Raw genomic sequence first — 23,680 nt, 5'->3', positions numbered from 1 at the left:
CAACTCGTGCCGCTTACACAATCCTTGTTATTCATTCACTCACCAGTGGTAACCTTCGCCTTCTTTTACCATTCGTAGCTTCTAATGTAGCCGCGGGTTATTAACTTATTCCATTCCATTATTCCATTTCCATCCTGTACATTACCTCCTCCAACCAAGGTCTTTCCGTTATCAGATGTTGTGTCGATATTGGATACAAAATAGATACATTGAAATATTGTGCACGTGTACGATATATTGGTGGAAAATGCCAACTTTGGCGACATGTCTGCAGCGTCTCAAACATTTTTGTAAAAGCGTCAGTATGACGATAATAAAAGATTGTTGTAATACAATTGTAGAAAAGTACAGCTCTGTCAGTATCCCCCGCCGGTATACCACCATTAGCTCTCTCCCCTCCCTATCTCCCCTCCCTATCCCTCTCTCTTACACTATCATCCTCTTTCTATTTCTTTAACTCTTTCTCTTTCCCTCCCTCCCTCTCCCCTGTCTAACTATTTTACTCTCTCTCTGCCTTTCATTTTCTCCCCCTTCTCTCTCTCTCTCTCACACACACACACACACGCATTCTCACATCAGGGCCTTTGTGGGGCACCTGATTGTGGGGTATTTCTGTGCGTTCCAGATATACCTTGTGGTCCCCTACTAGTGGGGTATGTACAACCTGGCGATAACAACCCGGCGGTGTGCTTACGATGTTACCATAAAAAAGTGTGCAAGTTTTAGCACACGCTCACAAAAAGTCATTTATGGGGTACCACTTCTAATGCCCCGCAGGGCATAGGACACCGAATATACAGTCATTTGAAAGACTTTACTCTGTGGGGTCCTGAAAAAATACCCCACAAAGTAAAAATGCCTCACAAGGGGTATGTGAAGCGCACATAAAACCCCACAAGAATGCTGAGGCGCGCGCACGCACACACACACACTCTCTCTCTCACTCTCTCTCACACACACACACACACACACTCTCATTCGCTCTCTCTCTCTCTCTCTCTCTTTCTCTATTTTCCTCTGTATCTACCCCCTCTCCATAATATATATTAATCAAGGAAACAAAAAGTGCCACAAACCCTACCATGCGATAACATTAAAAAACAGAAATGAATTTATATTCCCCAGTTTTCAATGGCATCAAAAGTAGTGCGAAAGTTTTCCATCAACATATACGAGACATATGATTTAGTTTCTTCGTAGGGGTTTATGGGCGAGCTATAGCCACCGAGCATAGATATAGCGAAATGGAGGGTAATAAATTCACAATCCTATAATGAAATCCACCGATATGTATAGTGCTCTACCAGAGGAGCCACAGAGCGCATAAAAACTGCCTCATTGAATTACATGATCTCAATCTCGGTATTCCTCTCTCTCTCTCTCTCTCTCTCTCTCCTATCTCTCTCTCTCTCTCTCTCTCTTTCTTTCTCTCTCTCTCTCTCTCTCCCTATCTCTCTCTCTCTCTCTCCCTTCTCTCTCTCTCTCTCTCTCTCTCCTCTCTCTCTCTCTCTCTCTTTCTTTTCCCTCCTCTCTCTCTCCCTCTCTCTCTCAGGATCATCTAAATTGGTGCATAAGGCTTTCCAAACCATATTGCCATTAACGTCCAGAGTTTTATCCAGATAAGATGACCTCTCCTTCAAAACAATAATATGGATATTCGTATATGCATATGCGCTGTTTCTTTTATCAGTGCTCATATATTTTGGTCTCTATTCTGCCATATTTTCAATGATTTTAGTCAGCTTGTAAATGCATACTTATTTTACTTTTTGATGAGCTGATTATTTTTCTTCAACGCTATTATGATAATGATAATAACAATACATAAGATTTACAAGGCGCCAAATCCACTTGACAGTCAAATGTTCAAGGCGCAGCTTGTGCAAAAGATGAAATACATACATGATACATTTATTCAAAGTGCGATAGGAAAGGTACAGACATGAAAGGTTATGGAAATCAATTATAAGCTAAATTAAATCTTTTTATTAAAGTTTTAATATTATATTAGTAAATCCTGTGATACTGATGTTCGAATAATTTTTGTTCTATTTCTATTGATTTATTACATGATAAATATTGTGCATTGCTATCACACTATTTTACGACATCGTTATACTTTCATGAATGCAAATGCATTTCAGCTTCCTTTATTAAGTGGATAATTCAATTAGTATCGCGTATTCAAAAGGGAGAAGCATATTCATACAAGCCACTCAAAATGATTAATATATATTCATAGATCTGGTAATTATGATAGCGAGCATTCCCCATTGATATGAGGAAGTTCTACAGAATTGATTGAATCTCAATTACTTAGTCTCCAGGTATTCTTCAGGAGGAATCAAGGGGGAAACAGTCTAATTAGAGTTGAAGGATCCATATTACTTTGGATTTGGTTAAAGGTATCTCATTCATATGCGGTGCATGACAAGTGCAGCCTGCCACGGAGAGCTAAGTGCATGGAAGCCGGGTTCCTGGTCATTCCTCTCAATTTAAACATCATCTTGCGATATTCATTCTTGAAACCTTTTGGCATTCCTAAGATGATGGTAATAACGTTATTGAGATTTGCGGGATACGCATATTATTCATAATTTCATTCATTCAGTGATATGAACTGATATTGAAAAGTAAAATATGAATGTCTGATGTTTAGTATGTTTGCAATATTATTCCACTTGACCTGCATTCAGACACTGAACATATATCGGAGATGTCTAAAAGTAATGTGACATATCCAAAATAAGAACATGCACGCTCTGTTTATGCCTATGAGCTTAGAAGCAAAACTGTTCACACTGACGATCTTAGATAGCATCGAATCATGAAGTTGAAGCTATAGGAATTATGAGCAGTAGCCTTTACGCCATACCCATGAATATTTTGGTTGATTTTCTTTTTACAGTGTACACGATTAATGCACGAACACATTGATTATTTTTATAAATTAGTTAAATGAAAGATAGACATCCTACTGATGTGTCTGTACTCTTGACATTATACACATGTATGTTTCTGGAATAAAATGCTACACTACAAACTAAGAACGAGATTAAAAAAGGAATTCTTAGACAGAAAATAATATCATATCATGAAGTTGACGTGTAAATATCTAAGTTGTTGGAAGTAGTGGGCAAAATTCAATGCCAACAATATCATGGAATCATTAAAAGATGAACATTTAAACAGAAACAGACACTTGAATAACATTTTCCTGTGAAAGTATCGATTGAGTGGCTGATGACTGAGACTTCATGCATGCTCCCTCTATCACGATTGTTTACCTCCTTCAGGCAAACTGCTCATTTGCATATCGTCTCATTTACATGGATGCCTTTCCCCAAAAGGTTAACGCCCCGGTACATTGCTCTGCGAATACTCGCTCGTTATATGCTTAGGGATAAAGAGGTCAGTCAGTCTGCTTCTATAACACGTTTGGTTGACCCTATGCCATGTATGCATTAAACCAAAATATTTCCTATCTGCCCAATGTTCTGTATAATCATTCTCGGAGAATAACAATGACTAGCTACATATTTCTGGCCTTAAAAGTGTGTTTCTTCTACTCAAACGTACTCGAAACAGAAAATAAAACCCCGCCATATATCACTAAATACATGTGACAGTTCTGTTATATTTTTTGAGTAAAAATGATACAATATTTCAAAATACTGTACTCAAATTGTATGCTTGGAGATACAAATTCGTTCAGTACGGATTCTGGCACGTTTGGTTGACCCTTGCATTCAACCAAAATTACTGCTAAATGACCTGTATAATCATATTTACAGAATTGCAATGGCTAGCTTCGCATTTTTGTGTCATTTTTTTCTTATTTCTGTTGCTCAAGTGTGCTCTAAAAACAAATGATCAACATCTATGGCATTTATGTCTCACTTAACCCGCATAAATGAAAGAATTACAAAACAGTGATGCAGTATTAGTTGTCCTACATGGTCTCTGTAGTTCATTGCATTTTAAAGTCCATGACACTTTCAATACGCCAGGAATACTGGATGTTGAGCTCCGTCATACATCTTATTTTGTATTGACACAGTGCTCCGAGAATATTTACCCTCGGTAATGTGTCTCGACGAGGAAAATGGATAAAAGGTTGGATTGAACAGAGAGCCATTTATGTGCCTCTATTTAATGGACTGCCTTTCTCTTTATAATACTCCAACCATGCCAACCCATTTGTGATTGGGTGGGGGATTTAGAGTAATCATCGCCTGGGTTCCAAATGAAGACAGTCAATTAAAAGCCCTCAATGAAAACAGTTTGTTTTGTACATCAAGCCCACCTGCAGAAGAACGTACGTATGGGAAAGTGATGAGATCGATGATCTCTATAACACAAATCTTGAATCAACTCTGAATACCTTTAATGTATTTTCCATAAAGAGTAGAATTCTGCCGAAGTGAGGAAATCACAACTGTCATTCATTATTTTATAAATATTTAGTCACAGGGATTTTAAAAGATACATTTTTTAATCAGATATTTTATATTTCAGGAAACCTCTTACGACTGAAGCAATTATGAATGGCTGTACAATGTAGTAAACATGATTAAATCATTATTATCAATATGACACTATTTGTATTTAATTCCAACTTGCCTTTAGATTTTTGATGAATCAATATTCCCAGATAAGCATGAAAATGGCACCCCTAAATATTATACATTGTTAAGTTGAGAGATACAACATGAATATAACTAAAATGACTGTAATATGTGAATACCATATAAAGAAATATACGACAGGTTAAGGCTGATTAAACTGAATCTTACAATTAGGCTTAAATATTATGATTATGTGCATTAATATGATAACTGATGCATCATTCCAATCATGCTGATTGTATGTAAAATATATAACCTTAACTTAAACTCATTCTAGCTTGGCGTTTGATAATCCAGAGGAAGAAGATGATTTTAAAAAGAGAGACAAAAATCAAGTTGGAAAAAAGAAGAGAAAAGAAGAAGAAGAAGAGAGTATTAACAACTTAAAATCAAAGGGAAATATCCTACAGAGTTTTCATATTACAGTTATTAAGCAAATATTGTTTGTTTATGTTGAAAAACAAAATAGAAGTAGAGGAAAACAAAACTAAGACAACGAATTTGAATATTATTAAGTGGAAGGAGACAATTACTAATTTAAAATCTGCTATCAAGTAAAGAGAGATATAATTTGATTTGACCTCATTTAGACATGTTATCCATGCTTTGTTATGAATATTTATGTATTACGATGTTATCCATTATTTTATCTGAATAAAGATTTATTTTAAAAAAAAATAAAAAAAAAATAAAAATATTACAGTTATTACAATCAATGATCACCTGTGATTCGCATAAGACTATGTTTATCTTCTTCTGTGATGCAAGTAAGTGCAATCAATACAATGTTCTTGCCTCCATCCCGCCATTTACAGCATGTTGCATGTGTGATGAGTGCATGCTTTATCATCTCGACATATGTTTATTGAAATACCTTACAAATGTGTTTAAAAGGTCACCGCCTAGTGTTTATGTAAGCTAGCTGACACCCCATCTACATGTCATAACGATTTGATATATGATGACACCGTAATGTAATGAATAGGTAGGGTGGATATAATCTGACAGGCGATTGACTTCTCTCGACTCGTCCTGGAATCGTTGAACTAGATGTGCACATAATTATAAAATTGATTTTGAAAAAAGTAACACGGAGCAATATAACGATAACAGGTAAAATTGGAAACGGTGATATAAAAAGAGTATTTGATGCAAAAAGAGGAAATATTGAATTGATTTCAAATACCTGGAGTGGAGAGAATATAATATATCGTTGTGAATAACATTACTTTTATTTAACAAAATGCTGAATAATATTTAAGTATGGATATCGTTTCTTAAAAAGCGATCCATACTAAGATAAAATCACACGAATATTTCAGAGAATCAAGAGCAGAAAGGAAGGTGTTCTTATTTGGGTGTGTTTTTGTCCTTGTTTTTGTTATTAGACTCCCAATCCTCCCTCTCCACCTACCCCACTTCCCTTTCGTAAAAAAAAAACATGAGTCGAAAGAACAAAGCAGCTAATGCACACAAAAAAAACACTACCAAGCCTCTAAATGATATTTGAGCTCTAGCATGCTCATATCGTGTGGTGTATATAACAAAAAGTTTCCATGGCAATGGCACACCTGAATCCAAAAGCAATTTTAGAAACTAAAGAAGAAGAAAAAAAATGGAATAATGCTTTCGTATGAAGATATGAATGCCCCCTTCAAAAATTTCGCTTTGCTCAGTGACGTTGCCATTGGCGTTAGACGTTTGGTTGTCAACTGATAATATTAAATGATTCTAATAGCATAGTTACACATGTGTTGATGTATGCAATAATTTATAAACAATTAATAAAGTGATCACTCATTATCGGAATGCAATATCGCATTTCCAGAAAAATAGTTGTAGGCGATAGGATGACGAGGTGAACCTGTTTTAGTATGATAATGACTTGGGGCATACTCGTTTAATGGGTAGATAGAGAGAGAGAAAGAAATAGAAAGAGTAAAGTGTTTGTGTATGTGTGGGTGGGTGGTGTATATGTTTGTGGGTGTGTGTGCATGTGTATGGGTGAGAGAGCGAGAGAGAGTATGCGGTGTAGTGAGAGACGGAAAGGGAGATAGAGAGAAACGGGAGATGAGTGAGTGTGTGTGGGGGTGTGTTGTGTGTGTGTGTATGGGTGAGCGAGTGAGTGTGAGAGGTAGTGAGAGATGGAAAGGGAAATAGAGAGAGGGGATATAGAGGGGAGTAGAGTGAGTGTGTGTCTGGACGTGTGTGTGATAGAAAGAGAGAGAGAGGGAGAGAGACTCGGTGAGGGATAGCATCACATCGAGCAATTAAGAGCTTGATGATTTTCTGATGACTTCACTGGGCCATGTAATAGATATACCAAACCAGGTTTCTACCAGGGTTCAATCATCACAGTATCCTCCCTATCGTTATCACCAAGGACATTTCAACTTATATCCACTTGTGGGAGGGAGTACAGATGTGTCTGTGATTCTTCGGAGTCTGACTTTGTTCATGCAGTCAAAGCGTGCTTATTAGTAAGTTAAGGAGTCACTTGACAATTATTGTGGCCTTTTGTTTACTAAGTTTTACGAGAAAGATCATTCAAGCAAATAAATGATTTAATATTTTGTATTTATCACTGTTGCCTTAACTGGATTTTATTGTGTTCCTCTTTCCCTAACTATAGGGCTTATATCAGCCCCGTCTCTCTTTCTCTCTCTCTCTCTCTCTCTCTCTCTCTTTCTTTTCGTATTTTCTCTCTTCATCTTTCATTCTCATACTCCTTTTGTTCACGACACGACTTTACATTTCTCTGAAGGCCTATATATTAAGAGGAATCTCTTTTGAAATATAGTGATAATAATATGCCCTTTTAGAAATGTTGAAACTACTCTAGCAAATTCCAAATTGAATTTACAAAAGGGGAGATGAAATTATGTACTTTATTTTCAATTCATTAAAAATTTAAACCGAATTGTAGTCAAGAGAAAAAAACATTTCTGTAAACATTTTCAACCTTAAACGTTTCAGTGATCGACTGAAGCAAAAATGAATTATATTAAATAGCTCTCTTCTGATATAAAATGATGCTCATCCCTTTCTGCTTATCCCGTGGTCCATTATAAAGGGAACAGAAGTAGCGATATATTCAGGGCAGTCTGAAATGTGAGATGTAGATGATATATGAGGCGTCACCAATCCTAAACACCCGAGACTCATTTCCATTATCAACCACCTAAATCATAATATATACACACACAGGAACTGCGCTGCGAGAAACACCGAAACTACTCATGTAAAGATGGTGATAAATAACAATTCCGTACTATTTTCCCATGGGAGACTAATTAGTATTAATACCGAGTTAATTGCAGGCCCTGCAAATTACCCATAGCCACGTTCCTATTTCATACAGTGGGTGGAAAAGGACAGATATGACCCACAAACTTTACCAAGGATGTAAGCACCAAGTGCCATTAGAATACAAATCGAGAGCATTCCCCAATACAACACAGTGCATCCACAAATTAAAGGCATCGTTTAACAATATTAAATCTGAGATGCACGGCCCTACGTGTATGGTATAATATTGAAGCCTAACAAAAATCGCAATAAAAAAAATAAAATGATCAAGAAGTGCCTCAAAAAAGTTAAAACCTGTGAGTGACCGGTTTTACCATACTCATTTCCCCAATAAACTGTAGTGTTATGAAAAATGTTTGGCAAACGCAAAATTTGGTTTCGATTTCCAATCATAAATATCTTCATAATCAGACAGGCGATCTGCTTGTAAAAGACATTGGGTTCCTGACTGACCTAAAGGTTTATTATTATCATTGCAGTATGAGCTAAATCCAGGACTTTGTTTCAGAATCTGAGACAAAGATACCGGATCCCTTTAATGTTAATCCGATGCACATTGTCAACTGTCCTTCTGAACACACCCTTTATTATGATAGCTTTCCTTCTTTGGCCGGAGAAATGCTTCCACGATGTGAATATTCATTGCAACAGGCGATAGTTGTCTTTCTTTTACAACCTTCTTAAGGGTTCGGACATAAGTATGAATAAAAGAATGTCGAACATACTTCCGATACTAGCTGTAATTATCATGTTCCTGACTTATAAAATTGTTATTATTCTTTAATATTTCAGACAACAACTTGTCACAACTGATAATATTTCATGGCATTAGGACTAGTCACTTAAAATTGTTACATTGGTATGGTATACTTTGATCTCCTTGAAAGAGACTAGTTTGGTTAGAGTTTATATTACTCATGAGCAGTGAAGCATTATAACTAATCTGAAATAGATGATGGTAGTGCAATGCGATAAATTGTATATTGGTAGGGATGATAATGAGTTATCACCAGGCTATTATTGTCGAGCTGATGGATTTTATGGAATATATGATGCTTGAATTCAACGTTATTTTGCAACGATCGTCATTATAATAAAACCAATGTAATTGAGAAAAGGAAATTATACATTAATATGTATTTGTTTAGAAAAGGGTTGTAACGATCAGAAAACCTGAATGTACATCTTATTCTTGGAGGGGGAAAACGTGTCACTGAAAACAGCCCTCCCAATAAAAACAAACAAACAAACAAGTAAACAATCAAACAAACGCTTCGATGTGTATTTTATGATACGTCAAAAAGTAAAAGGGCAAGTGTTTTTCATCTCAAGATATTTGAAAAACTACGATTGCATCATGTGGCAAACCCCTCTATGCAACGTGTTCATATAGTTGATTTGTTTTGTTAACAAATCGCCCCAACATGGTCAAATATCGTTTGTTCTTCCTTATGTGTGGTCAAATATCTATAGTTAGCCTATATACATGCATGCAAGATCGATATATTGTATACATGCTGCATCATGGTGACTGCATATACAAACCTCTCTACCAGTCGACCCATGAGGTCTATGTAAACTTGATTAGGCTGGCATGCAGCTGTTAAATCCATCCTCTCATAGCAGTTGATTAACTTAGTATATCTTCATTGTATTACCAGCACCAAGCAAAGGTCCTACTATTACACTCAATGCAGTGAAGGTCTGCCTCCATCGTACAAGGAGTACTCCACGTGTGAGTAGTAATACAAACATGTGTTTTATCACACCAGGGTTAACAAGGCATAAAACATGCAATATTTAAGGGACCAATGTCATACACACTGGAATTTGAGCATGCGCAGTAAATTAGTGGTTCTTTTCTTCAAACAAACCTGTTATCAGGGATGTCCCACAAATTAAATAATCAGACAGATAAAAAGATATATAAGTAAGTGAAGGAATAAACAGACACATTGATGAATAATGAATTAATAGATGAATAAATAACTGAAAAAAGAAGAGAATGGATACAAATGGGGGAAATAATGTACAAAATAATGCCTAAGTATATATACTAATTTTTGATCTACAGAATACGAATTATACAAGCAGTATGCGACACTATGCGTTGCCTTTAAATACATTTGCCGAGCTAGCTTTATCTAGTGATGCGGTAAATAAGTGACCTCGTAAAATATTGACCACTGAAATATGCACTTCATCTAGTGGGTTCAAACTACTTGAGTGTTATATTGCTGGCATTGTTAATCCGTGATCATTTTTTTTCCCGACATCATCGAGAGTCAGTGGGGAGCATCTTATTATTATTTCCAGCTTAAATAGTCCTCAACTTACAATTACTAAAAGCAAACCAAAGTGATTTAACAAAATCATTTCATGTCCTCGGTTGTTTGCGTCTGTAGAATCATATTAATATAGTTCTTGTTCACTGGAATGAAAATGAAGCGAACTGAACTACAGTCAAACCTGCCTATAAAGGCCACACAGGAAACAGAAAGAACGGCTACTGTAGACAGGTTCTACAACACTCTTTCTTTTTCTCTAGGCGGATGGAAGTTACAAACTAATTCTGCCGAGGACGCAGGTTCGAAGCTGAGTCACACCTTTCGGATGGTGACGTTTAGAGGTCGTTCCCCAGACGTAAACAATCATATCTGATTGATGATTGATACATGTCTGTAAAAACCCAATACACCCACACACACACACACACACACACACATACAATGACCACTGTTTCTGTTTCCCTTGTGAGACATTAATAGGCAGGTTTGACTTTAGTATACATTGACCAGAATTGTCTGCATATTTTGAAAAAGATCCATGCACTGTTAAATTAAGGACACGACTATGGAATGACAATAAAGTCACGTGATGTAGTAGCCTGCACAAGTGAGTGTGAGTTTGTTAGGATGCTAGCTGTCTCCTGATTTCCATATAATTGACATATTGACAGATATTAAGCAACGTCCCTCCTTTGGGGGAGTGCTAATTTAACTGTAACAGCGTTCATAGTAAAAAAAATAGTGTAGACGTTAGACAGGGACAGAGAGAGAGGGACAGGGAGAGAGAGAGAGAGAGAGAGAGAGAGAGAGAGAGAGAGAGACGGAGAGAAAGATGGAGAGAGAGAGAGCGAGAGAGCGAGAGAGAGGGAGAGCGAGAGAGAGCGAGAGGGAGAGATACAACATATAGAGGGAATGATTCAGAGAAGAAGAGAAACAGCCAGACAAATAATTCATGGGTAAAAACTAGGCCTTCTTAGAGAGAGAGAGAGATGGGTATGGGGGGATATAGAGAGATAGACAGACAGATGGAGAGAGAGAGAGAGCGAGAGACTAATGTTTTAGTACGTTCGCTTTAGGCCGTTGATCTATTATTTTCTATTTCTTGGTTGCATTTCTTGGAAAAAGACAAATACAAAAAACACCAAACAAACGAATTATAATAAAGCTATCTAGAATTAAGGAAACCCTTTGCACACAATAGCAGAACATTAGCAATCAGAATGGAAATGGACGCGAAAAGAGAGCGAGAGAGAGAGAGAGAGAGCGCGCGCGAGAGAGAGAACGAGATCAACAGCATTCGATGCAAAATACTTCACACATAATTCATTTTTATAAAGAAATTGAGAAAGGCTTTTTCCAAAAGCAATTTAATTTACTGTAATGGACTTCAAGGTCATCAAGCTACATGTACATGTATATAATGGTTTTCGTCAAACTAAAATTTAAATGGTGAGATGTTTTACAGTGCAAGGGTGTAAACTAATGTACATTCGTGTTATATGGTCATGATTCCTTGAAAAGACTGAATTCAAATGAAGTTGTAATTTTTTATTTTTTTTGCAATACATTGATATTTTGGACAACAGCATAAAGATATGTTCAATTATTTGTGATTATTATAATGAAAAATAAAACGCGAATGCCAATCCTTCAATAAGTTATACGAAAAAAGACATTTGGTTTGACTGATTAATTATGTATGCATTTTTTATTCTGTGCAGAACTCCAATATTCATATTCATACGAATGCTGTGCCTCTGGAGAGCTTTTAATACGTCAACTTTAATATTGAAGAAGATACTGATCTCGAGGTCCCTGACCAAATAGAGAAGCCAACTATCTTAAACCTCAACATCACGTGATTAGAATTGGTTGGGGAGCGTTTGGGGTTTTTCATTTTATCATTGCATTATTGATAGTCTCTGGAGAGATGGGTTGCCATGGTTACGAGGTTAGATAGAGGACGATATGGGTGAGAGCAGATGCATCTATTGGCGCCTATCATAAGCTTTTTTTTTAAACCACAAAAATCAAAGGAAATGTCACGGAGTTTTATGTATTATTTTGTCTGGATCTATTGTTGACGCTTTCTTTCGATCTAAATAGGAAATAAGATAATACATGTATATTCATGTAAGGTAAGTTATTTTTAGTCTTCCATTATGGGTCTCTTTCTCCTTATCTTCCCCCTCTCTCTCTCATGTTATATCTCACTCTCATTCATTCTTTTAACGCGTCTATTTATCCCCTCCTTTTTCATTCATGTCTCCAATCCCCACCCCTTCTGACTCTCTCTCTATCTATCCCTCGCTCTCATTCTATATCTCACTCTCATTCACTCTATCAACGAATCTATTTACCCCCTCCTCTCTCATTCATGTCCCAAATTCCCATCCCTTCCCTTTCTCTCATACCATATCTCACTCTCATTCATTGTATCAACGCATGTATCTATCCCCTCTCTCTCTCTTTCTCTCTCCCTATCTCTTCTACACACTTCTTTCCCCCTCTCGTTAAAACTTTTGTTAAATAAAAATATAGTGGATCGGGGAATACGAGAGGTAATGGAAGATTCCATGGTAAATCCTTTTTTTGTCTTTCGTATTACCCCTTTTTGGAAATATACATGCAGCAACTACTTTTAACTGAAATGACTGGTTGACTGATAAGGATAAACCAAAACATCAGGTTTTCAGCTTTATTCATATATCATTTCATCCTTGAATTCTTTTGAAAAATTGTTAAAATGTATTCAAAACAGTTGTAATTGTTTTTTAAGAATGTATCGACCTGCGGCTGTTGTATAATATTATGTTATATACTTTTTTTTAGAATAAGGTTATATCTTATTAATTTCATCTTTGAATTTATTCTCGTAAGTTGTATGTAATAATTGTTTTAACATTGATATGTATTTCATGTACTTCATTGTAAACTGATTGTGATTGAGCTCTTGGGCTGCCATTCTCAGTATTCTCAATAAATCAATTAATTCCATTCAATGCAATGATGTTGGTTACAATCATGACAACCGTGTAACTAGCTTGATGGATGGGACTCACTTTGAGAGGATATAGATGAATAAGATAGCATACTAACATCCATTGGTAATGAATTGAATGCAAGTAGGTCATTATTTTTATCATAGCTTTGGAAACCATGTAGATGTACTTTTTAAATGTAGCCATGCAGAGATGCTGGTACATACAGTAATCCATTCTGACTTAGTTTATTTTTAGTTCTGAATATATATAAATGCACTTAATGGTAGGGTAAGTACTATTAACATGGATGAATTCAATGTATGGCATAAATTGTATATGAATATTGCATAAACATGAAAACAACAAGCTAAAGACCTTTCAACAACGTATAAATGAGATAGGAGGTGTAACATAAAATCACTTGACAAGAAAACGCCAGCAATAAGTCGATTAGATTTGCAGCTCTTGACGATTTTATTTGAAACATTAGATGTATTTGATATTCTTTTTAACGCTTTTATTCAAATAATGTTTTCAAATCTTTTTTCTTTTCTCCAAATTTCACATTTGCGATTTGGGGTTTTTGAACTCTTACACATGAATGTCATCACAAACAGAAGGGAGATGGAAAGGCTGAAAGTACCACTGAATTTCTTAAATTAGAAAGTGTTGGTATGAACTGAAATGGAACTAATGGCCGAGCGCAAATCAACCGTCTCTGACAGTTTTATTGCAAACAACGTTTTTATCTTCAAAATTTACCCGTGGGGTTGGAGGGTAGAAAGGGTGTCGGCTAACTGATAAGTTCATAACATACGAGATTATCAAAAATGTAACTTTCAAATGTAATATATATATATATATATATATATATATATATATATATATATATATATATATATATATTCATATTGGTACGTAAAATGTATAGGCCTGTATATTCATGTGCTTAATGTCATGGCTACGCAAACTAATCTAATTTCTAAAATTTAGAAATTTACCTCAAAGAGTAGTTGTAAAAAAATTATTGTTTTTGCACCCGGTTTGTCATGGTTTATTGCATGCCTAGATCTCCATCATTTCCTTTCTGCTTTTTTGATTTTCTTCTTCTTCTTCTTCTTCTTCTTCTTCATCTTCTTATGTTTCTTCTTCTTCTTCTTCTTCTTCTTCTTCTTCTTCTTCATCTTCTTATGTTTCTTCTTCTTCTTCTTCTTCTTCTTCTTTTTCTTCTTCTTCTTCTTCTTCGTCTTCTTCTTCTCCTTCTTCTTCATCTTCTTATGTTTCTTCTTCTTCTTCTTCTTCTTCTTCTTCTTCTTCTTCTTCTTCTTCATCTTCTTATGTTTCTTCTTCTTCTTCTTCTTCTTCTTTTTCTTCTTCTTCTTCTTCTTCGTCTTCTTCTTCTCCTTCTTCTTCTTCTTCTTCTTCTTCTTCTTCTTCTTCTAATTCTTCTTCTTCTTCTCGGAAGTGGATTGCCGAAAGTTGACGAACATGTCTTTTCACACGTCTTATGTTGTTTCATTTTCCGAGCAGCTCTGTATTGACATAAAGAAATGTATCATCAAGGAAATTACTTGTGATGTATTTGTTAGTCTTTAATTCTACTTCCTTTCCTATACCTCTTACGTCTAAACATATTTATTCTCCATACTGGTATAAATAAGTAAATATAAATGAAGAACGTGTAAAGGGCTGAAATAAAAAAATTAAAAAATACCTTTTACCCCCCTTGGCAATTGAAGTCTTTAGGCAATTAATAGTAATAGTATTTAAATGGTTGTTGAATGGGTGAGGTCATGTCAAGTTACATTTAGGATAAGAAGGACACTAGATTCCTAGAGGTAAATCCAGCTGACTGTCAATCCCACTAAGTGAGCCGATAGGTCATTTAGAGATGTTTGAATAATATGGCAGTATAGCGTAAGTGGGTTTATTTGTGATGTATGGGTAGGCAAAGCGTATACAGTGCTGAGATCCCCATCGCATTATGTGAGCAAGTATTCCCGGGTGAATGCTGCGTTTTGAGGCCGGAGACGCTCACCCATATTAGATGTCAGCTACAGTGCGCATAATCGTCACTATTGATCGGCTGGTGTTCGGATCTTCAGGTCAAACGGAAAACTCACCTTTTAAGCGTTGCACGTCTGACTATTCACTACGTGGTGTTTTATTCACATTTTCATGTTATAATGTTAGACTTGCGTGCGGAGGTGTGTGTGTGTGTGTGTGCGTGTGTTGTGTGCGTGTGTGTGTGTGAGAGAGCGAGAGAGAGAGAAAGAGAGAGGGAGAGAGAGAGAGAGAGAGAAAGAGAGAGAGGGAGAGAGAGAGAGAATGGATAGAGAGAGATATATAGTTAGAGTGGGGGAAAGAAAGAGATGGAGATGGAGAAGGAGGAAGGAACAGATTAAGCAAAAGAGATAAGGAAGAAGGGGGTAGGGAAAATGGATGAGGTGAAGAGTGAGAATAGGTGAGAGAGGGAGAGAGAAAACAAAAGAGAGAGCGAGAGAGAGAGAGAGAGAGAGAGAGAGAACGAGCGACTCCACAATTTTTACTTCCATATATTGAAACACATTGAGGTTATAGTCAAACAGGGATGACTTTCATAAACAAAAGATAAATCAGCTTTCTCTCATCATAGCGCATCACCGTTTACCCAGGGAATGGTCTCTCCGACATGTTACTGGGTTAACCAAATAAACACCTGTTGCTATACATCTTTATGTATTATGATAACTTTAATACTATGCTTACATTATTCGATATAAGAGTTCCTCCATTATCGTTGTCCTCTTTTATTTTCAGGATTTGCATTTTTAAGCCCTTTCTGTGTCCGATAAATCTCCATGTTTTTAACCATAACTTTGAAACAAAATCCATTTTAAAATATGGGTGTAAAAGGATCTGAGGGGATGTGTGTAAACAATAGTAAATAAGAAAATATGATATAAAATGTAGCACAGAGGAAAGAGGAATTAAGGGATTGGATATAATTTATGCTAAACTTGGTGATATTCATGAACTCATTTATAAGATGATGGCATGTTGTCATTTTGTCGCCAAATAATTATGGAGAAAACTAAAAGATTCACTAATTATCCTAGGCGTAGGAACCAGTTCACAACTTATGATCAAACTGATACAATACTACAAGCTATTTATATGGTGGAAGTGGCTGGTAGCTTTAAAACCCATGTCTATTGTGTCCATCAGGGACACCACTGAAACATAATATCTTCCATTCTCCACATCTTGAATGGAGGTTGAATCACTGCATGTAACACGAGAAAGGTTCTGACATAGGAGTTGTTTCTGGGTCTTTCCTCAGGTAAAAAAGGGCGATTGTACTGCTCATGCAAACAGGAAACACAAGTGTGTTGAATATACACACAGTTTCACGAAGAATGTCGAGAGTATAATTATACTTTATAATAACACCACCGAAAATGTTAAAAAAGGAAAGATAGGATAACTAATATTGGTGCTGCATATTATCTTTACCCGGCCAATAAAGGAAAGGGTTATGCATGTTCCCTTTTAACATATACTAAGACGATAACAAACAAAATGACAGCGATAAAACTGTTGTTGATTTCTTTACACCCATGGTATTGGCCTTATTCAAATTACTATGGTTTCTAATGATTTTTCACCATTTCATTCTTTATAGAAGACCTGATTTATTCCCCCATAAAATGTCAAATTCATTTTTTTTAGTGATCTTTACCTGCTCTGCCTGCTTTTTTCTTCGTTCGCACTGATTGATCATTTGTCAGCCAATGAATCTATCTGAAGACGCATTACTTAATGAGACAAGCATGAGCCATTGATGCTACCTGCGTTCACACTGCTTATTAAACTCAAGGAGGCCTGAATGAACATACCTGTTTTCACTAAGGAGTAACGCATAGGAGCCAAAGGGCTCGGTTCATACTACCTATTAAACCGAGGAGACAAGAATAAACATACCTGCATTCTCTGGAGAGTACATGTGAGCAAAAGATATCCATTCACACTGCCCGTTCGGGGGAGAGAAACATGAGGAAATGGTTATACCTGCATTAACACTGCCCGTTAGCTCGAGAAGGCAAAAATGTCTCAACCTTTATTCACTGACTAAGGAGGTACACATGTGAGACAAAGATACTTTCTACATTCATAATACCTGAGGATGCAAGCATGTAAACATGATTCAACTCGTGTTCATACTGTTTATTAACATGACGAGGCAAGTAAACGAATCTACTTGTATTCAATTATGAGTTACATTGATGAGCCAAAAGGCCTCCGTGTTTACACTGCATGTCTACTTGAGGCACGCGTGTAACAAAGATTAAACTTATGTTCACACTGTTTTTGACCTAAGGACGCAAGCAATGAATATAGGCATACCTGTATTCAATTTGGAGTAGCGTATGTGAGCTAAAAGGCCTCCGCGTTCAGACCTTTGATCAACCTGAGGAAGCAAGCAACGAATCTACCTATATTCATTTAGCGAGGAGGTACACATATGAGGAAATGATTCTACCTGCTGGGTCTAATCAAGTCTCCACCATGTCTGCATTCCAATCGAGGCATGCAACTCTTTCCATGAGCTATAAGATGGAGTTCACTACTATCGAATCAATGGCGACTTCAGAAATAGTGAATGCTAGCTTCCCAAGCTGGATATGCATGTACTTGAACAATATCAATAGCTGCAATATCACGTGGATAAAACGATGATATTATGCATCCATTCAGATACCCTATCGGTCAGAAGAACGTATCAACACGTGATGATATCTTTGAAGTTATCGTTTCCATATAGGCTCTACAGCCATCGAACCGGGTTTATATTGGCAACATGATCATCAGAGTATAGTGGCTTTGTTGAAAATTCACTTCTCATCTAGTATTAGTAAATCAAAACAAAATGTTATCATGAGCATATTTTGCACAACACGGAAAATCTGCATGTTGCCAACGAAACATACTCATGGCTGGTGAAATCGGCATAAAATGGCTCTCTCTCTCTCTCTCTCCCTTCTCTTCTCTGTCAAATCAACTAACACACTATATCTTTGTCACGCTCCATCATATTTCTCCCCTCTCTTTCAGCAGAATATGATATCGCTGCCTCCATATCTCTCAATTAGCAATACTCTCTGTATCTTTCCGTTTGCTGTGCCCTACATAGCGCTGGTGGCATATTGAAATAACCTTCATAATGTAATTGGATAGTGCATTTACCCATATGATAGCTTTAAGTATATGCAGCATATTCCAAAGTGCAGGTTGTATATCATTTACCTCACTTCAAATGACTAGCACTTGAGACATAAGGATAAAAAGATAGATAGATAGATATTTAGAGAAAAACGAAGAGAGAAAAGGGAGAGAGAACACGAACGAAAAATAGATATATATATATATATATAGACAGAGAAAGAGAAAGACAGACACAGAGAGAGAGAGAGAGAGAGAGAGAGAAAACAAAAACCCCACCCATTTCAGCAATATGAACATAAAAAAAGAACAATTACGTGTACTATGCGAGTCAATTTTGTAATGCACCCACTTTCTAATGCATTGCAGTCATTTGTAATTAGTTCCCCGTTGTCGGTAACTCACTTCCATTTTTTTCTTCTTATAGTCAGACCATAGCTTTTTCGGGCCTTCGACTTGATAAGTTGGCTTTGCTAAATGTGACTATTTGCCCCTTGCTGGAACAAAAAATAGCAAACTAAAATGGTGTAAGTGAAATTCGTTAAAATAATCTTGCGATCGTTTAATCGCTAACGATATGTGAATGTTCTTCTTTCCCATTATGTGTTATACCAAGTGTACAGTACAGCACATGGGCAACGGACATCAATCAGTTCGCTTTCTTTACCACCCTCTATTAAGTGAGAAACTACCAGCAATATCAATCATTCCTGATTTTTAATGTCATTATGTGGGAGTTCCTTTTTTTTTCTCCTTTTCCTACGGTGGAATAAGGAAAGAAGACCTGATGTTTTTGTTTATGTCGAGATCAATTCGTGGCCCAACTTTATATAATTGAACACCCATCATCACAAACTAGTATCTATATTTCAAAGCAAAGTCGTTTGTATTATTTGCTTCATTAAAGAAGAAATGAGGCTTGCAAGATAATGGGAATAGGAATATATTACCAAAGCCTTGTGTTTTTAACAGAACGAGAGATGTTGTTTATTCTGATGTACTATCATATATTACTTGAGGCTAATAAATAAGAAAATAATTGATTGTTAAACATAAAAGATAGAATGAAATGTATTCATGAGACCGACATTGATGATCAGGGTAATGATAAAGGATGGCTTCTAACTTTGAAATGAAATGATCCGTGCTGATCAGCGATCTTCAGCGACTCTTTTTTGATCGATTCTCAGGATGCCAGTTTGTCAACATCATGCCCTGATCGCGGGGCACATGCAATGAGAACCTTGCACGCATCACGTCTTGTTTACCCAGATGTGTGTTTATACCAACCATGCAACACGTAAACTCATTCATGCATTCTCATCTTACCATCCGTACAGGATCCAGGCTGAAGATGACATGCTAGCAGCATCCAAACCACCAGGAAAATACCATTCTCACAGTGCGCCATAATCCCAATATGTTTCCAAGGTCCCGGATGCTCAACCACAGAAGTAACCTGGTTGTTTTGATTTCTGCCAATATATTTCACCACCGCTGCGTAGGGTACACACTGTGATGAGCGCGCAATCCAAAAACAACCGATTCGTTTGTGTCGATATCCAATGAGTCTTATGAAGACAGCTTCTCCTGCGATTATTGCTGGTAGGAAATTCTTCAAGTTCGAGTCTGGATCATGAATTCGAAGAAACAAGTATTAGATGCGAGGGTAATGATTTGTTGTAAAATCAAGTAAGCTACATCTAATGGAGGGTGTGTGTATAACTAGCATCCAGGCACTCTTTTCTTGTTGATGTTAAGTAGAGGAGGGAGTGGGAAGGTTGAAGCTATCGCACCGTGCAAACACACACACTCACACAACACTGCAGCCTCACTCCCTTCCGTGGCGTCTAGCGATCGATTGCATTGCACAAATTACTTCGTTGCAGCCTATGACCGAATGAGTCGTGTGTGATTTGATGTTGTCCTTATTCTCCCCTTCTACACGTTGATTTTGATCCAGTTCAGTACATGCATTCACCTTTTGACTGTCATTTATTCATGGACAACATACCAGCAAAATATTCCATCAGCTGCAATTATGACGCTGATAATCTGTCTCTTAATCGAGATCTTCAGGACCATGACCCATAAAACATGATACTTTCAAAGATGAAAAATGCTTGTATAGCTTTTTCCCCGTAAGGATTATAATAATTCGAGAGATCAATCACCGATATATGTTTCTCTATGTAACTCTTTTTTCTCTCTAATTTCTCTACCCATATATAATAGATCTGTTTATGTCTTCCCCTTTCTCTATAAAGTGCATAATCCCCCCCCCCCCTCTCTCTCTCCATCTAGTATGTTTCATGGTTGTCACTACATGTATGCAATACATGTATGTTCATATTCGTTTTCTTTCCTTCAAATAAAGCTTGAATCTTGTCCACTTCCCTTTCCCAAATTTATTCGCCACATGTCCATCACTTTTCTTCTAAATCATTATTTCCCTTCCCCCTCTTTATTTTACTTTAGAATTTTCATTTGTGAATATCCAGTTTCATAATTTGCTTCGCTCCTTACTGTCATATCACATACTACTAATAATTACATTCCGCTTTTATATAACGCCAATAACATCGATACAACGATGTGTCTAAGCACTCTACATATATTATTACCCCTGTCATCGGACTCAGGCTTACCCGCACACAATGTATGCACATTCCCCACTCCCTGGGGAGCATTTCGTTTCATACGTATCTGGGGCATTTGAAACATCCCATACCGTTATGAGATATTTATTCGTTTCTGTCTTTAAATTTTCCTTTAAAGCCACACTATCCTACTTGTAGCTACTTGCTCCCTCTATATAGAAAACAATGCCTAATCGGTGATCATTGGTACCCCATGATCCTCTTTTTCTTATGTTAATTGAGAGCTGAGTTGATGAGATAGCCACCTGTCCAGTGACCTTGCGGTGTTGTCTAATCCCTCCTATAAACTAGTACAGATAAGCTTTACAAAAAAATATTCCAGTGGTCTTTGATTCCGTTCTTTCGCGTTGTATGCAAAACATATTATTAACTAAATATATGCTATTGTTATTTTGTTTAAATTCAGAAATCTTTCAATCTACAAAATTCCATACTTAGGCCTATTGTGACAAAACACATTACTCTATCGAAATGCATTTTTCGATTGAATATAGATATGATATATTCATTTCACTAGCTATTTTGTCATCATCGTCAAGCTAATTTTCAAACACTTGATATACTTAAAATGAAATACAAAATTACAATGAAAGACTTTTGCGATGATCACCAAAAGGGAAGTTAAAAGTGAAAGGGATGAGGTAACTTTGTCTCAGATCCTGAAACAAAATCATGGATTTAGCTTATGCTGCAATGATTATTAATAACCTTTAGGTCAGTCAGGAATCCCATGACTTTTACAAGCCGACGGTCTATTGGAGAACATGAGTGTGGTAAAACCGGTCACTCAAAGATTTTTAATTTTTGGGGGCACTTCATGATCATTTTGAAGCGCATTTTTTTTTTTTTTTTTTTTTTTTCGGGGGGGGGGGGGCTTCAATATTACACCATTTCATAGACACTGAGGACACCTGAGGACGCCACGCATCTCATATTTAACATTGTTAACCGATGCATTTAAGGGTAGAATTTTTGCACTTCGATACCCATATGAAAAAGATAGCAACAACATCAACAACAAGGGCAACAACAATAACAGCAAAGAAACAATCAGGCAAAAATAAAAGCGAAAACATGGACAAAATCCAATCAAATGCACATGACCTTTCAACCTTGCATTCAATCATTCATCTCAGTTATGAAACAAACCATATTGTATCAATGACGTCCAATGTTTTGATGCAAACCAATCAGACAATTCATGAAAATGCGTCTGTGCGTATGCGTATATTGACATGATATAGGACTAAAGAGAGAGAGAGAGAGAGAGGGGGGAGGAGAGAGTTAGGGAGAGATAAACAGAGAGAGAGAGAGAGAGAGAGAGAGAGAGAAAGAGAGAAAATAGAGAGAGAGAGAGAGAGAGAGAGATAGAGAAGGGGAATTGTTTGGAAGTATATACAAGCCTTTGTTTTACGAAAGAACACACCAATGAACCATTTCATGAGCGTGGTCAGAACAACATCAGCATACACCTGTTACGGCGCCACCATTGTGCATCTCACACTATGTGAGGGAGCCCGTATACATCACGTGATACAATGCATTCATCATGAAGCGTATCCTCGTTGTAAAGGAAGGATCTTTAACGAAAGTGAATATAGCTTCACCATAATTCTTTATCGTAAGATTGCCCAAGTATTGAAATGGGGGAAACCTCACAGAATACAAAATGGTTACTGCACGTTTGAAACAAACAATGCGATATCTTATTTGTCAGATGAATGTGATATATATATATATATATATATATATATGTTTATATGTCATTTATTCATTTCCAATGTTCAATATCCTATTATGATGTTATGAACTTTCTCTCGCTCTCTCTCTCTCTCTCTCTCTCTTTCTCTCTCTCTCGCTCTTTGTTTCTCCACATATATATATATTTGTATATAGTTTTTGATTACAATGAAACAATGTGTGAATGAATAGATCTATGTATTCGTAATATCAATATAATATACAGATCTGTAAACATTGTAAAAAGTTCATTACATTCTCTCTCTCTGTTTCTCTCTCTCTCTCTCTGTAATATTCATATGTGTTTGTGTGTGGGTTCTCAGACACCTACCCCCTGGACAACCAACCTTTCGGATAACCACCCCTAGGACAACTTCCCCTTAGGCAAATCAACCTCTTTTGCTCTAAGACGACTGCCCCAGGATAATTACCCTCCAGGTTGATTACCCTCCAGCTAACTACCCCCCCCCCCAGGGCAACACCCTCTAGAACAACACCCTCTAGAACAACTACCCCCGAACATCTACCTCAGACAACTACCCCGTAGGACAACCAACTTCTAGGACAACTACCCCCGATTGATCATTACCCTAAGTGCTTATTGTCCGGGTTAGTTGGGTGGTAGTTACCATATGTGGCAGATGTCAAGGAGGTATATGTCCTAGAGGGCGGTTGCCCTATGGGATAGTTGTCTGGGGGTACTTGTCCTGGCGGATGGTTATCCTAGGGGGTAGTTTTGTGGGGGCTATTATGTCTGGGGGAAGATGTCATTGGGTAGTTTTCCTAGAGGGTGGTTGTACTAGGGGGTAGTTGTCTAGGGGTACTTGTCCTAGGGGTACTCGTTCAGAGGGTGGTTGCCCTAGGGGTAC

At 36.9% G+C, this 23,680-nt stretch overlaps 1 protein-coding gene across 4 annotated transcripts in view; it reads right to left on the bottom strand.

Moving 5' to 3' along the window:
• Nucleotides 1-20,269, bottom strand: part of LOC581243 (scavenger receptor cysteine-rich domain superfamily protein) — a 46,515-nt gene extending 26,246 nt beyond the window's left edge. For 3 of the 4 annotated variants that reach the window (XM_030982791.1, XM_030982792.1, XM_030982793.1), the window contains exon 1: nt 19,741-20,268. In XM_030982791.1, coding sequence (XP_030838651.1) covers nt 19,741-19,822 — 82 coding nt within the window. In that variant the 5' untranslated portion in view covers nt 19,823-20,268. Of the gene's footprint in view, nt 1-19,740 lie in introns of all 4 variants that reach the window. The other variant, XM_030982790.1, reaches the window with a different exon arrangement.
• Between the last annotated feature and the right edge of the window lie 3,411 nt (nt 20,270-23,680).

Source organism: Strongylocentrotus purpuratus, unplaced genomic scaffold, assembly GCF_000002235.5.
Source record: "Strongylocentrotus purpuratus isolate Spur 01 unplaced genomic scaffold, Spur_5.0 spur5_scaffold_13, whole genome shotgun sequence".
Lineage (NCBI taxonomy): Eukaryota > Metazoa > Echinodermata > Echinoidea > Camarodonta > Strongylocentrotidae > Strongylocentrotus > Strongylocentrotus purpuratus.
The sequence above is the reverse complement of the archived record's forward strand: the minus strand, read 5'-3'. Positions and strand labels throughout refer to the sequence as shown.